The 13,582-nt window shown below is 39.3% G+C and overlaps 1 protein-coding gene across 1 annotated transcript; it reads left to right on the forward strand.

The window, feature by feature from the left end:
* The first annotated feature begins 4,027 nt into the window (after positions 1-4,027).
* Positions 4,028-9,709, forward strand: LOC147897886 (carbon catabolite repressor protein 4 homolog 6-like). Its single transcript, XM_087380140.1, has 3 exons — positions 4,028-4,119; positions 9,253-9,404; positions 9,483-9,709. Exons 1-3 carry the CDS (start codon positions 4,028-4,030, stop codon positions 9,707-9,709), a joined length of 471 nt encoding a protein of 156 aa, XP_087236266.1.
* Positions 9,710-13,582: the final 3,873 nt, after the last annotated feature.

Here is a 13,582-nt window from a genome sequence, read left to right on the forward strand (position 1 = left end):
CAATGTGCGCTCTCTGGACGATGTGCGCTTGTCCTTTTTCTAGCACAAATGAAATCCTGAACCGATGTGTGCTCTATACTAAAAACAAAGCTTGAATTGCCTTCAAAAGTCGAAAATAAGAAGAAGTTTAGAACCCGTATCGACTTGACCCTTTAGATGAATAGATTTGGATTTGAATGTATTCGAAAAGATATTTCATGAGAATCTATGCATGCATTAACTTGACTTCCAACTAAATCATACTAATAGCAACGTACTACATTCTTGCCAATTGTACATACTTGCATAGCGTGCTTAGACACAATACTTAAAAATATAAAGAGTACTATAACATATCTTATTATGACATTTTTTGAGTAGCTTACAAAATGATTAAAATTTTGTTTTGGTTAAATTCATATTTGAGAAGAGTAAAGTACAAAATGGAGATAGCACTACAAAATATTAACCAATTTTGTCATGTTCACCAATGGAAAATACATTGAATAAGTACTTTTGGGCCCAAATCCATCGATATATGTGATGATATGCCCATCGATATAATCCTATCTGTATATCCGATGGTATAGTCGATGATAGTTTTATAGTAGTCTACCATCGAGTATACCATCAGTGATACCCATACATATATCAATAATGTCTTTCTTTGTTTTGGGGGGAAAGAATGGGTCTTAGAGGCCACATTCTTTCCAACAGTGTTTTCTAAATTTCTGCATTATTGAACCCCCAAATAGTTCATCCTTTCACAAGAGAATCTTTTGTAATGGAAACTTTATTTTGAAAATGGATGAAATAAAAAGCCAAATGAATGGGAAGAAAACTAATTAGTTGTGTCATATATACATATAAAATAGGTGCATAATAAGTCTTTTACAAAAGTGTGCAGATTGGATACACAATAGTGACGTGATACATGTATCACAAAAAATCCTGACCTACAATATACAAGTTAATGGAGCATAAAAACTACTATTGCCTGTTGCTAAAATGCAACAAAGAGTCCCTAACTAGGATCAACATCCCCAGCATCCCCATCATTGTCTTTGCCTTTGCCATCGCCATGGCCCATCACCATCGCTATTGTAGCATGTTCTTGGGGCTCCCTATCTCTCCTATTTTCATCATATAAGGAATTTTGCACTTAGAATCAATAGAAGGTTGCTGTTAATAAATAAAACAACATTTGAAAAGTATTTTGCAAATGCATGAAAATAGATTTTTAAGAAAAATTGAATGGGAGTTAGTTACATAATGGCAGTGCACTGCCTCCATATCCAGTTGAACTCATTTCCCTTCAAGGTATGTCTAAGGGCCCCTCTTCTTGTTTGCAAATAAATCATACTACTGAACTTCGGTGGGCCATGACCAAATGTAGTTGTTTGCAATGAGGGAAGAGTTGTTATGAATATCAAAAAGAAGAAAAATTCATGACCTAAATTAAAAGAAAAGAAAGTAATTAATGTTGTGAATCGAGAATAATAACCTCAGCAAGGAACCTTGGATCCCATCGCCCCACTTGCAATGTGATACCCTAATTACCAGCTACCATGTAGCTACTATATCACGTTTATTTGTAATTGTCAAAATTGCTTCAAAAATTAGCTTTGGCAAACCTCGAGTCCTCTTTAGTGATGCACATAGAGTGGACATAACTTACCATCCCTTATAGCATCAAGGATCTCTAACATGTGGTGCTTCAACATCCCTTTCATCCACTATATCATCTAGGAATACATAAAATCCTTTTCCCTCTAGGATAAGAAAGTACTCATAGAGTCTCATAATGATATCTTTCTTGGCATTAGCATCTTGCTAGTGGCAAGGAATGAATAAGTTTCTCTCGAAATGAACAACGATCAACTGATGGATGCGCCCTATAGTCTCCTAACCCTCAACATCCTCAATAATGTGTCCATCCTCATTCACATTATAGGACCAACTAAGATGCCGGGGATGCATAATAGGTGTGCGAGGATGAGTGCTCCTCGACGTATGCCCCATGTTGTCTAAAATGATTGTTTATTAGTTGAAAAGTTTCCCATAAGCTTGAATGTTTCATGCTTCAAATCTAGGTTCAAACAAGGTTTAGTTTAGTGATCAAACAACCAATATAGAACCTCCAAAACACTATTTAGTTGATCAAATTTCTAAAAATATATTAAACTAACCATCATTAAATAAAGTTACCATAATTTAAAACAAGGCGGAGGAGAGAACTAGTTGGTTAGATTGGGATTATAGAAGGGTTAGGTAGAAGGTTAGGTCAATCGAGAGTGAAGGAGGAAGAAAGAAGGGGGTGAGGACAACGAGGAGGTGGTAATTTGGGAGACTACTAGTTGCAAATGTGGGATGGGGGAGGGAAACAAGGAGGGGTGAGTTTGTGAGGCACTAACCACAAAGGCATTAATTAGGGGAAGGGAAGCCCTTTGTGGCAACACAAATGGGAGATGGTGAGCAAGGAAGTGGGAGGGGGGTATATGCAAGCAATCAAATGGGGTGGGAGGGGAATGACCAGATGAGAAGGTGGAATTGTTGAAACGAGGAGAGGGAGAATTTTGGAGGTTTTCCTTGAGAACTTCCAAAAAATTAAGACAAAATATAACTAAATTGCTATTACAAGGTTTTTTATGAACACTTCTACCTCCATTATGATATATTAGAATGGCCAATGGAGTGGATCCAAATTGGATAATATATAAAAATAACAATGTTACAAGTATTCATGATCAATCACTCATGTTACATCCTGTCCAAGAAAAAGACAGTCATTTGCTGGTCTAAGTCCTTGGTTAGGACTGAGTTGTATACCACATCTTGGAGCAATTCAAAAACCCCACAAAAATCTGTAGTACTTGGATGTCTAGTCAGTTCGGCTAACTTTCCTTGAACCAGAAATTGTCGTAGATGTCCAATTAGAGCTTCTACGGGTCCCATACTTGGCGATGGTGCACAAATGTCCAAGATCTTCAGGATGTGATGAGACATGGCAGACACATCTTGTGTAGCATCGAAAGGTGGGGGATTGTTGCAAAGGCACTCTAGAGCAACATGACGAACCCTAGCAATGGAACTCCGCATAGTGTTGGGGCTGTCATTGAGTAATGCAGGATAGTGCTTTCTCGTGCTGCATGGGGTCATCATTCCCCAATCACAAATGCCCAAATACACCTCCTCGGATGACTCTGAGAAGTGTAGCATATTGTTTTGCGCATGCAAATCATTATGCAGGACATTTTGTTGGTACATGTAATGAATAGTGCGAGCTAGTGCACTTAAAATATCAAATACATGCTCGGACCCGTGGAGCTCTAGCAGGCATTTCCGCGTCATCTCTGTGAAACACCGGAGATGGTCACTTTTCATCATGTCCGAGGTAGATTAGCCATCTTTCCAAATGATTTCCATTCTAGAACGGAAATAGTATCATTGGGTTATCATCATGGACTAGACCTATTGCTCGGATGATGCCCAGATGTATAACATCGCCCAAGCATGTGGCTTCTTCCAATGCTTTGGCCTTCAATGCATCAGTTGGCACAGAAACCCTCAGCACCTTACATGCATAAATCTTGTGTGGATCAAAGGGAGTGACAAGAATATTGCACATGTTGACTGTTCCTTTCGTGGCTCTGCCCACAGATGCACTAGGCGTGAATCAGATGTCTCGTCTCGTTGAAGCAGTATGGGCCGCATGGGTCTTGGAAGTGCTACACAATCACGCAAGCCATGTGATGTGCATGGTGCTTGTGCAGGAGAGAATGAAGGGGATGGGAATGTATCTCCTTGTGTAGATAGATTGTGCATTTGTGGTGTAGGCGAGTATGCGGGAGATGGAAACTGGTCTGCGCATACGGTAGGAGGCACAAATGGAGAAGCAAAAGATGTGGTGAAATGTGATCGTGCATGTGTTGGGAGATTTGGACCAGGATGAGGAACTTCTTTTGGGTATGGAAGTCTTGGAAAAAAGGGATACGAGAAAACACATGTTGTGGTCGATGCGCTGATGCATATGCATGGTGTGGCTACAATGGTGCTTGCGGCTGCATTGGGTGGAATGCAACATCATGTGACTGGGGACGTGGGTGCATTGGTGCTTGTGGTTGCGGTGGATGGAATGCGGCATCTGACTAGGGGCATGGGTGCATTGATGCTTGTGGTTCGGTTGTGCTTGGGGGCATGCATGCATTGATGGAAGGGAGGTCGAGGTAGCTCCTTTGCCTTTAAAACCTCACCACGCATTCTTGATGTATGTGACCCTGGCATCTACAGCAGGACCCTCCCACTTTAAGTCACCTGAGTTTATGTCTCAATCTATTTGACCGAGGCATCGTCAACCCTCCATCGCTAAGTGGTACAAATACTAGTTTATAGACTCTACTATGAAAGCATCTGGAAATCAGTCATGTAAGGTCCTCCCTCCATGCTCTGCCATTGTCCTCACCGAATTCTATACACTGCTTTCACCATTTTGAAAAGTTGTCTCAATGATGTCCTGATCGACATTCATTAAGAAGTGTACATTCTCGTTTTTCAGCACCTTCCTCTTAAACTTAGTGAGATCAGGTTGCTGACACTTCCTCTTCTCACCTGCATGAGCCATCTCATATGCAATAAGCTGCAACATAGAATTCAAAAAAGAATTCACTGCCAGATGCAATAAGAAACTCATTAAGCCATAATAATAAACAATGCAAGCAGTCTTAGAAATTACCTAGATATAACCTCTCAACTCAAGCTCACATCATGTAACAAACTACAAAAAATAAAAACACAAAAAAAAAGCATGTAACCTGCATAAAAAATGACTAGGTATAACCTAATCGTAAACTTCACCATCTAACACTAGGCTTCAACTACAACACACAACTATCAAGGGACACTTGAGTGCCAAACTCAGTGTCTAAGAGCACATCGCATGATATCTAACTTTGACTACAACACACAACTATCAAGGGACAAAGAGCACGTCGCATGATATCTAACTTAGACTGCAACACACAACTATCAAGGGATAGTTGAGTGCCAGACTAAGTGTCTAAGAGCATGTCACATGATATCTAACTTAGACTGCAACACACAACAATCAAGGGACAGTTGAGTGCCAGACTAAGTGCTTGAAAACATCTCTAAACTTAGACTATAACACACAACTCTCATGGGAGAGAGGAGTGCTAGAATAAGCATCTATGAAAACATCACTAAGCTTGGACTGTAACACATAACTCTTTTAAGAGAGATGAGTGCCAGCCACAGGTAAAAAATAATTATTTATATTATAATTAAAATTGCAACACACAACAAAATTAGACTACAACACACAACTCTTGGAAGGGAGATCAGCGCCAACCTATCTACACACTTAAATACAATACAAAATAAATATTAAACAATTTAAAAAGACTCCAACACACAACTCTCGTAAGAGAGATGAGTGTTAGTCCTAAACAAAACAAAACAAAAGAAACATTAATTACTAACGAAAGACTATAATGCAAGTAATGGTGTAGTAAGGTACCTATGATGAGAGCTGGTAGGTATGGAAGCAAACAAGAGGTAGCAAGTAGACAAGAAGCAGGTGGCAGGGCTGGCAAACAAGTGGCTAAGGTGGCAAGGAAGATAGGTGGATGTATTCATACGAATACCGAAAATGGCAGTGGCTGCAATTTTATACTATGTATATTCGTACAAAAACTGAGCTATTCGTACGAATAGATGTTTATTCAAATGAATATATTATTCGTACGAATAAATTATTTGTATGAATAACCTATTCGTACAAATAAAATACCAAAAAATGTTTGAAACGTTTTAAATCGCAAAAAATGTGTATTTGGGTGTTTTTTTCGAAAAAAAAATGCCTGAATTAATGCAACTTAGGATGCAAGTGACATAGAAGAGGACAAAGCTAACCATGGTAGCTTCCTATGCCAAGAGGTGTAATCCCCATACTCCCTGACGCGGCACATGATGACCTAAAATGTAGCACCTAGCTGTAAGGCAGGTGACTACCCAAACTCTATGTGAATGATCTGGTGAGGTATAGATGGCTCACCACAAATCATCCGTGATAACATAAGAACCTATAGTCGCTCCACATGGTCCCACTCTATATTCGACAAGTTTGGACCCCAACATGGGCTGCTGTACATCCCCGCTGGGCAAACCAAGGAGTCAAAAAACAACCCCTTGATCCATGGATCTTAAAACTATGAGCAGAAGCACTGCCTCTCAAGTCTGGCCAATGAGTCTTATCCTCTGCTCAAGCATGCCTACATCACGGGTCTCATAGTGAAGATGGGTCCGAAAAAGACAACCCCAAGTTAAGTGTATGATGAAACTATCTCAATAGCTATCCCATCAAATGTGAATTGCTCATTATGCATGTCAGCTCGAAATGTATTGAAGAACATGACCTTGGTTTTACCCAGGTTGAGCTTCAAATCATGAGACTCACAAAAGGATTGTAGTGCGTCAAGGTATCTCTGGAGCCCCTCTGCTGAGGAAGACAAGAGAGCCATGTCATCTACACAAAGAAATATCCAGATCAACGTGCCCGCAAGAGAGCAACCTACCCCACCTGTGTCTGCATCACTGCTGTCTCAAGCTCGTCAATGTAGAGGCCAAACAAGGTAGGTGATAATGGACACCCCTATTTGACCCCGATAGTGCTCATGATCTCGTTTATCCATGCAGATCCTGCTCAGCAGACTTTGTGTGTGTGTGTGTGTGTGTGTGAGACACACACACACTCACCGAATCCCTTTGGTTGACATACTCCTTTCTTTGATTAGAAAAAATGAAAGATTCAACCGATGTGCACTCTCTGGATGATGTGCACTTGTTCTTTTCCTAGCACAAATGAAATCTTGAACCTATGTGTGCTCTATACTAAAAACAAAAGCTTGAATTGCCTTCAAAAGTTGAAAATAAGAAGTTTAGAACCCATATCGACTTGACCCTTTGGATGAATAGATTTGGATTTGAATGTATTTGAAAAGATATTTCATGAGAATCTATGCATACATTAACTTGACTTCCAACTAAATCATACTAATAGCAACGTACTACATTCTTGCCAATTGTACATACTCGCATAGGCATGCTTAGACACAATACTTAAAAATATAAAGAGTACTGTAACATATCTTATTATGACATTTTTCGAGTAGCTTACAAAATGATTAAAATTTTGTTTTGGCTAAATTCATATTTGAGAAAGGGTAAAGTACAAAATGGAGATAGCACTACAAAATAATAACCAATTTTGTCATGTTTACCAATGGAAAATACATTGAATGAGTACTTTTGGGCCCAAATCCATCGATATATGTGATGATATGCCCATCGATATAATCCCATCTGTATATCCGATGGTAGTCGATGATAGTTTTATAGTAGTTTACCATCGAGTATACCATCGGTGATACCCATGCATATATCAACAATGTCTTTTTTTGTTTTGGGGGGAAAGAATGGGGCTTAGAGGCCACATTCTTCCGAACAGTGTTTCCTAAATTTCTACATTATTGAACCCCCAAATAGTTCATCCTTTCACGAGAGAATCTTTTGCATGGAAACTTTAGTTTCAAAATGGATGAAATAAAAAGACAAATGAATGGGAAGAAAACTAATTAGTTGTGTCATATATACATATAAAATAGGTGCATAATAAGTCTTTTACAAAAGTGTGCAGATTGGATACACAATAGTGACGTGATACATGTATCACAAAAAATCCTGACCTACAATATACAAGTTAATGGAGCATACAAAATACTATTGCCTGTTGCTAAAATGCAACAAAGAGTCCCTAACTAGGATCAACATCCCCAGCATCCCCATCATTGTCTTTGCCTTTGCCATCGCCATGGCCCATCACCATCGCTATTGTAGCATGTGCTTGGGGCTCCCTATCTCTCCTATTTTCATCATATAAGGAATTTTGCACTTAGAATCAATACAAGGTTGCTGTTAATATATAAAACAACATTTGAAAAGTATTTTGCAAATGTATCAAAATAGATTTTAAAGAAAAATTGAATGGGAGTTACTTACATAATGGCGGTGCACTGCCTCCATATCCACTTGAACTCATTTCCCTTCAAGGTAGGTCTAAAGGCCCCTCTTCTTGTTTGCAAATAAATCATACTATTGAACTTGGGTGGGCCATGACCAAATGTAGTTGTTTGCAATGAGGGAAGAGTTGTTAGGAATATCAAAAGAAAGTAAATTTCATGAGCTAAATTAAAAGAAAAGAAAGTAATTAAAGTTGTGAATAGACAATTATAACCTCAACAAGGAACCTTGGATCCCATCACCCCACTTGCAATGTGATACCCTAATTGCCAGCTACCATGTAGCTACTATATCATGTTTATTTGAAATTGTCGAGATTGCTTCAAAAATTAGCTTTGGCAAACCTCAAGTCCTCTTTAGTGATGCACATAGAGTGGACATAACTTACCATCCCTCATAGCATCGAGGATATCTGACTTGTGGTGCTACAACATCCCTTTCATCCACTATATCATCAAGGAATACATAAAATCCCTTTCCCTCTAGGATCAGAAAGTACTCATAGAGTCTCGTAATGATATCTTTCCTGGCATCATCATCTTGCTAGTGGCAAGGAATGAACAAGTTTCTCTCGAAATGCATGATGATCAACTGATGCATGCGCCCTACAATCTCCTGACCCTCAACATCCTCAATAATGTGTCCATCCTCATTCACATTATAGGACCAACTAAGATGCCGAGGATGCATAATAGGCATGCGAGGATGAGAGCTCCTCGACATATGCCCCATGTTGTCTAAAATGATTGTTTATTAGTTGAAAAGTTTCCCATAAGCTTGAATGTTTCATGTTACAAATCTAGGTTCAAATAAGGTTCAATTTAGTGATCAAACAACCAATATAGGACCTCCAAAAAAATGACTTAGTTGATCAAATTTCTAAAAATATATTAAACTAACCATCATTAAATAAAGTTACCATAAGTTAAAACAAGGAGGAGGAGACAACTAGTTGGTTAGATTGGGATTATATAAGGGTTAGGTTAAAGGTTAGGTCAATCGAGAGTGAAGGAAGGGCCACCACTTAGTGAGGAATAAGTACCGAGGGGGTTCTGATGGGGTTGAGGGAATCTCCATGCATCAAGGCAAATAGGGAAGAAGAAAGAAGGGGGTTAGTACAACGAGGAGGTGGTAATTTGGGAGACTACTAGTTGCAAATTTCCACTCCGCCGGTAGCTGGAACAGAGAACAGCCTCGAGGCCAAAGCAGCACAGCTTTAAGCCAGCCTTCTTCCCGCCGCAATTTCCAGAGACTTGACCGCCCTGGTCGTGCTTCGGACGAGCATCGCCATTGGATTTTCAACACCACCCTGCCCCCTCCTTCCGCAGGTCACGTTCTTTGGCTTGTGTGCTGATAAGAATAGGAAGTTTTTTCGACAATGTTTATCCTCACAATGCGGAATACAGACCGATTCGTCATCGTGTCCTATAATATTTTGGGAGTCGACAACGCTAGTCAGCATTGGCGGGAGCTCTATGCCCACATTCCACCATTCATAATGAATTGGGATCGGCGGAAGGGGAAAATATTACTGGAGATTGGCTTGTGGTCACCGGATGTAATCTGTTTGCAGGCGAGTTCCTTCGAATTTGCAAATTTTCAGGCCTTGCCGCCAGGTTATCTCGTATATTAGGTTGCAAAATGGGGGAGGGAAACAAGGAGGGGTGAGTTTGTGAGGCACTGACCACAAAGGCAACAATTAGGGGAAGGGAAACCCTTTGTGTCACCACAAATGCGAGAGGGTGAGCATGGAAGTGGGAGGGGGGTATATGGAAGCAATCAAATGGGGTGGGAGGGGAATGACCAAACGAGAAGGGGGAATTGTTGAAACGAGGAGAGGGAAAATTTTGGAGGTTTTCCTTGAGAACTTCCAAAAATTTAAGCCAAAATATAACTAAATTGCTATTACAAGGTTTTTTATGAACACTTCTAGAATGGCCAAGTCTAGTTCCTACCTCTGCCTTTTATCTCTCTTCCTCTACAAAATGTACCCAAGGTTTATTCTATTGCTCATTGTCCGCATTCGATTATGCTGTTAGGAGTCTTCTAGTTCGTCTCTTGTTTGGTTTTAAGCTAAAGTTCAGATATCAAAGGCTTTTATCTCTCAAATTCCCAACCTTTTTTTTTCCAGTGTAGAAAGGAGATGTTTATTAAACAGAATACAATTGAAGGATGAGCCAACTCTCACTGCTGAGAGTTGCGAAATCTGAGGACTGGGAGCACCATAATAATGCAATGCATCAAGGATCTCAGCCTGAAGCATATTCTGAAAGTGAGCCGGAAATCGAATGTCACGGAACACAAAGCATTCTGTCTGCATATGGATTGCACGGTGACAGCACGGATCAAATATCCTAATGTATTGCAACATTTAACATAAGTTTTAAAAACACTATCATTAATCAATACAAACAAGATAAAAATCTTCAAGGTCTCATGTTTCTTTCTACATGTTTTACAACTGAATAGAGTCTGATGAGTCCTCTTGAGGCTGTGATTCTCTAAGAGTACATTGAGTCTCTACTTGTGTGGATGGTGTACATTGAGATTCTACTTCTGGTGCAATCGGGAAAGACTTAATCTCTTCCTCCTTTACAAGATGTGATGTTGTAGATGCACATTGAGTCTCCACTTCTTGTGTAGGAAGAATGCATTGAGTCTCTAATTCAAGTGTAGACTATAATGCTTCTACTTGAGGCTGTGATACAGAAGGAGACTGAATTGTCTCTTCTTTTTCTTTGGCTCCCTCAGGTTCTTCATTGAGTCCATCATGTTGTTTCCCAATGATAGCAGTTAGATAGTGAACAGTCTTAGTCACAAAATCTTGTAGCTCGAATGCTTCTATGGAGACATGTTCAAAAATTTCATTGAGATACAACATGAAGTTGTAGGCAATTCTCCACCCACTACTAAACATGTCTTTTTGGTCCACTGCGAGGCGTGTCTGGAAATTTGGTTGGTCTTGATGCTCCCTGATTTTCATAATCGCAGAAACTAACTTGTTTGCAGACCTGTCCATCATGACATATGACAAAGTGAATTTGTGTAGTAAATAGTAACTTGATGCATGTTCATAATGATATGATAAAAGAACACTTACTTGAACACCCCGTGAAAGCCTGTAATTGAGTTGACAAACCAACAATGGTTGTCATCAAGGTCCCATACTATCAGGCTCCAATGTGAACTACATCACCAATAAAGAGCGATAAGATTTATCACAATATTAAGTATTAATTGACACAATATTATAAATAAGAGAGTAAAAGAAAGATTGAGACCATACTTACTTCTCATAGTATGGCATAAAGACAAGTAGTATGCCATCCAAGTCTAAAGGTTGTAGAATTAAACAAACATCATCTACTGTCTTCTTGGTATCACTAAGTACAGCTGAAAGAAGAGAATCGAGCATACAGACGCGATTCTGTACTGATCTAGGAAAATGAGATATAACCGTACTGCAGCAATAAATAAACAAATGTTAGAAGCAGATTGAATCAAATGATTGAAGTATCAAGTCAAGAGATGTTCATATCAAACCTGAGGATGGCCATCATGACTTTGTCATTAGCCTCTTTCAAAGGGTCGGAGAGGATTGTAACTTCCTCGCTACCAAAAGTCAAAACACGAGGTTGCTTGCTAATGATGACCTTAACCTCAGAAGAGCTCCCCATTTCATCCAATACAGCGGTTACATCAGGACAACTTATGGGCGTAGCAACCAATGTTTCCTCTGGATGCTCCACCACGTTATCAATAAATGCCTTAATGATAGATGACATAAATGCATATAGATGCAAGTCTGTATATGTGGACAATGAGGTTTCACCGCCTCTCAAATCAAAAATTTGAGCAAGGAGCAAGAAGCAGTTATATCCAACTCTCCACCCACAACTGTGGTCATCATTCTGCTTCGCTGCAGGGCATGTTACATACTCTATTTGATCTTCCAAGTCACCCTCCATTTGCATAAGTGCATCTATAGCACTTACCAACTTTCGAGCAGATCTACACATCAAAATAGAAAACATAAATGAATGTGCGCATTGCATAGGATGCATCTCATTGACATAATTATGACACAAGTAGGTTATACTTACTCTAACACACTGCCATGGATAGATGCTATTGAATTGAGAAAGAAGCATTGCTTGGCTAAGATGTCCACAATTACCAAGCTCCAATGCAAGCTGCATTATCAATTAAGAATAATTATTATTTGATATAATCCTCCACAATGTAAGAGATAAGCTAGGTAGGGATTGATACTCACTCCTCGTGATATGCGGTAAAGATAACTCGCGCCGCAATCAAATCAATAGGTTGCAACCACTTAAAAACATCATCTATGGTCTTCTGCTTATTGCTAAGTACACTAGAAACAAGAGGATCGACCATATATGCACATCTTTGTATATATAGCGGAAGCTGTTGTAAAACCATACTGCAATAAAAAGAAAAGAATATTAGTTCATTTGATCCAATGGAAATACAAAAGCATAAAGTTAGTAAAAAGTTTGTGTCAAACCTGAGGATGGCTATTATAACCTTGTCATTGACCTCTTTCTTGAAGTTTATGAGGATTGAAATGTCCTCTTCATCGAATATAAAAGTAAGAGGTTGTTCTCGAACTTGAAACCTAACTTGAAATGACTTCTCCATTTGCTGCAATGTATGATTATTTTCTAGAGTCATCCGATGGATAGCCAGAGCAGCTTTGCTTTCTTGAGATGAGCTTTCATGATTCTCTACTCCAACTATGTCCTCCTCATCCTCCTCCTCTCCCTTCTCCTATAAAAGGATAAAATAATTATGAGATTCAAAATTTTAAATTAATTATAAATTTAAAAAGACCTTTAAATGAATAAAGAAAATTAAACATAAGTCTTCATACCTCTACATATCTTCGTGGTCTTTTTATGTAACCTTCAGAGGCAAGGTCAGTGTCATATCCATCTTCTTCTGCTTCCTTGCTATCGCTGGTGTCCTCACTATTATATCCAGAGCTTTGATCATTTTCATCATCTTTCTTGCTCTCATCATACATGATCTGCTCTATGTCATCCTCTTCATGTGAGATCAGACCTTTCTTATCAAACTTTATTGTGAGAGAAGCCACGGTATCAAGGTATTCCAAGCAAGCAGGGCTCTCAATAATATTTACATTGTGTCCTTTTCTGATAAGAGCTTCGAACAGATGTCCCATTCGGCACAATGTGACTTCCCATCCAGACGGTAGCAAAAATTCCATCATACTAATTAAAAGATCAGCACTTTTTGCTGGCCTTTCAGTGATTTGCGTTGCGATGGAGGGGACTTGGAGCTTCATGCTCTTCCAGCAGTAGTTGCAATCTCTTTGCATTCCCTCTTATATTGTTTTGTAAGGAGTGATCATTATAAGGGCTCTTCATGCACAAGAAAAAGGTTTCTAGACTCTGTATCTTGAGACCGCATTCTCTCTTGTCCCTTTTTCTTGAGTATATCCCATTGTAAATCTTGAGCT

The sequence above is a fragment of the Dipteris shenzhenensis genome, chromosome 10 (assembly GCF_047967505.1).
Source record: "Dipteris shenzhenensis isolate YYH24624 ecotype China chromosome 10, Dip_SZ_1.0, whole genome shotgun sequence".
Lineage (NCBI taxonomy): Eukaryota > Viridiplantae > Streptophyta > Polypodiopsida > Gleicheniales > Dipteridaceae > Dipteris > Dipteris shenzhenensis.

Bases quoted from the DNA above. Each gene is read 5' to 3' on its own strand.
- LOC147897886 (XM_087380140.1), top strand. From the start codon at position 4,028: ATGGTGCTTGCGGCTGCATTGGGTGGAATGCAACATCATGTGACTGGG. The intron at 4,120-9,252 runs GCATCTGACTAG...CTCCGCCGGTAG, and splicing joins GTTGCGGTGGATGGAATGCG to CTGGAACAGAGAACAGCCTC. The intron at 9,405-9,482 runs GTCACGTTCTTT...TGCGGAATACAG, and splicing joins CCTGCCCCCTCCTTCCGCAG to ACCGATTCGTCATCGTGTCC.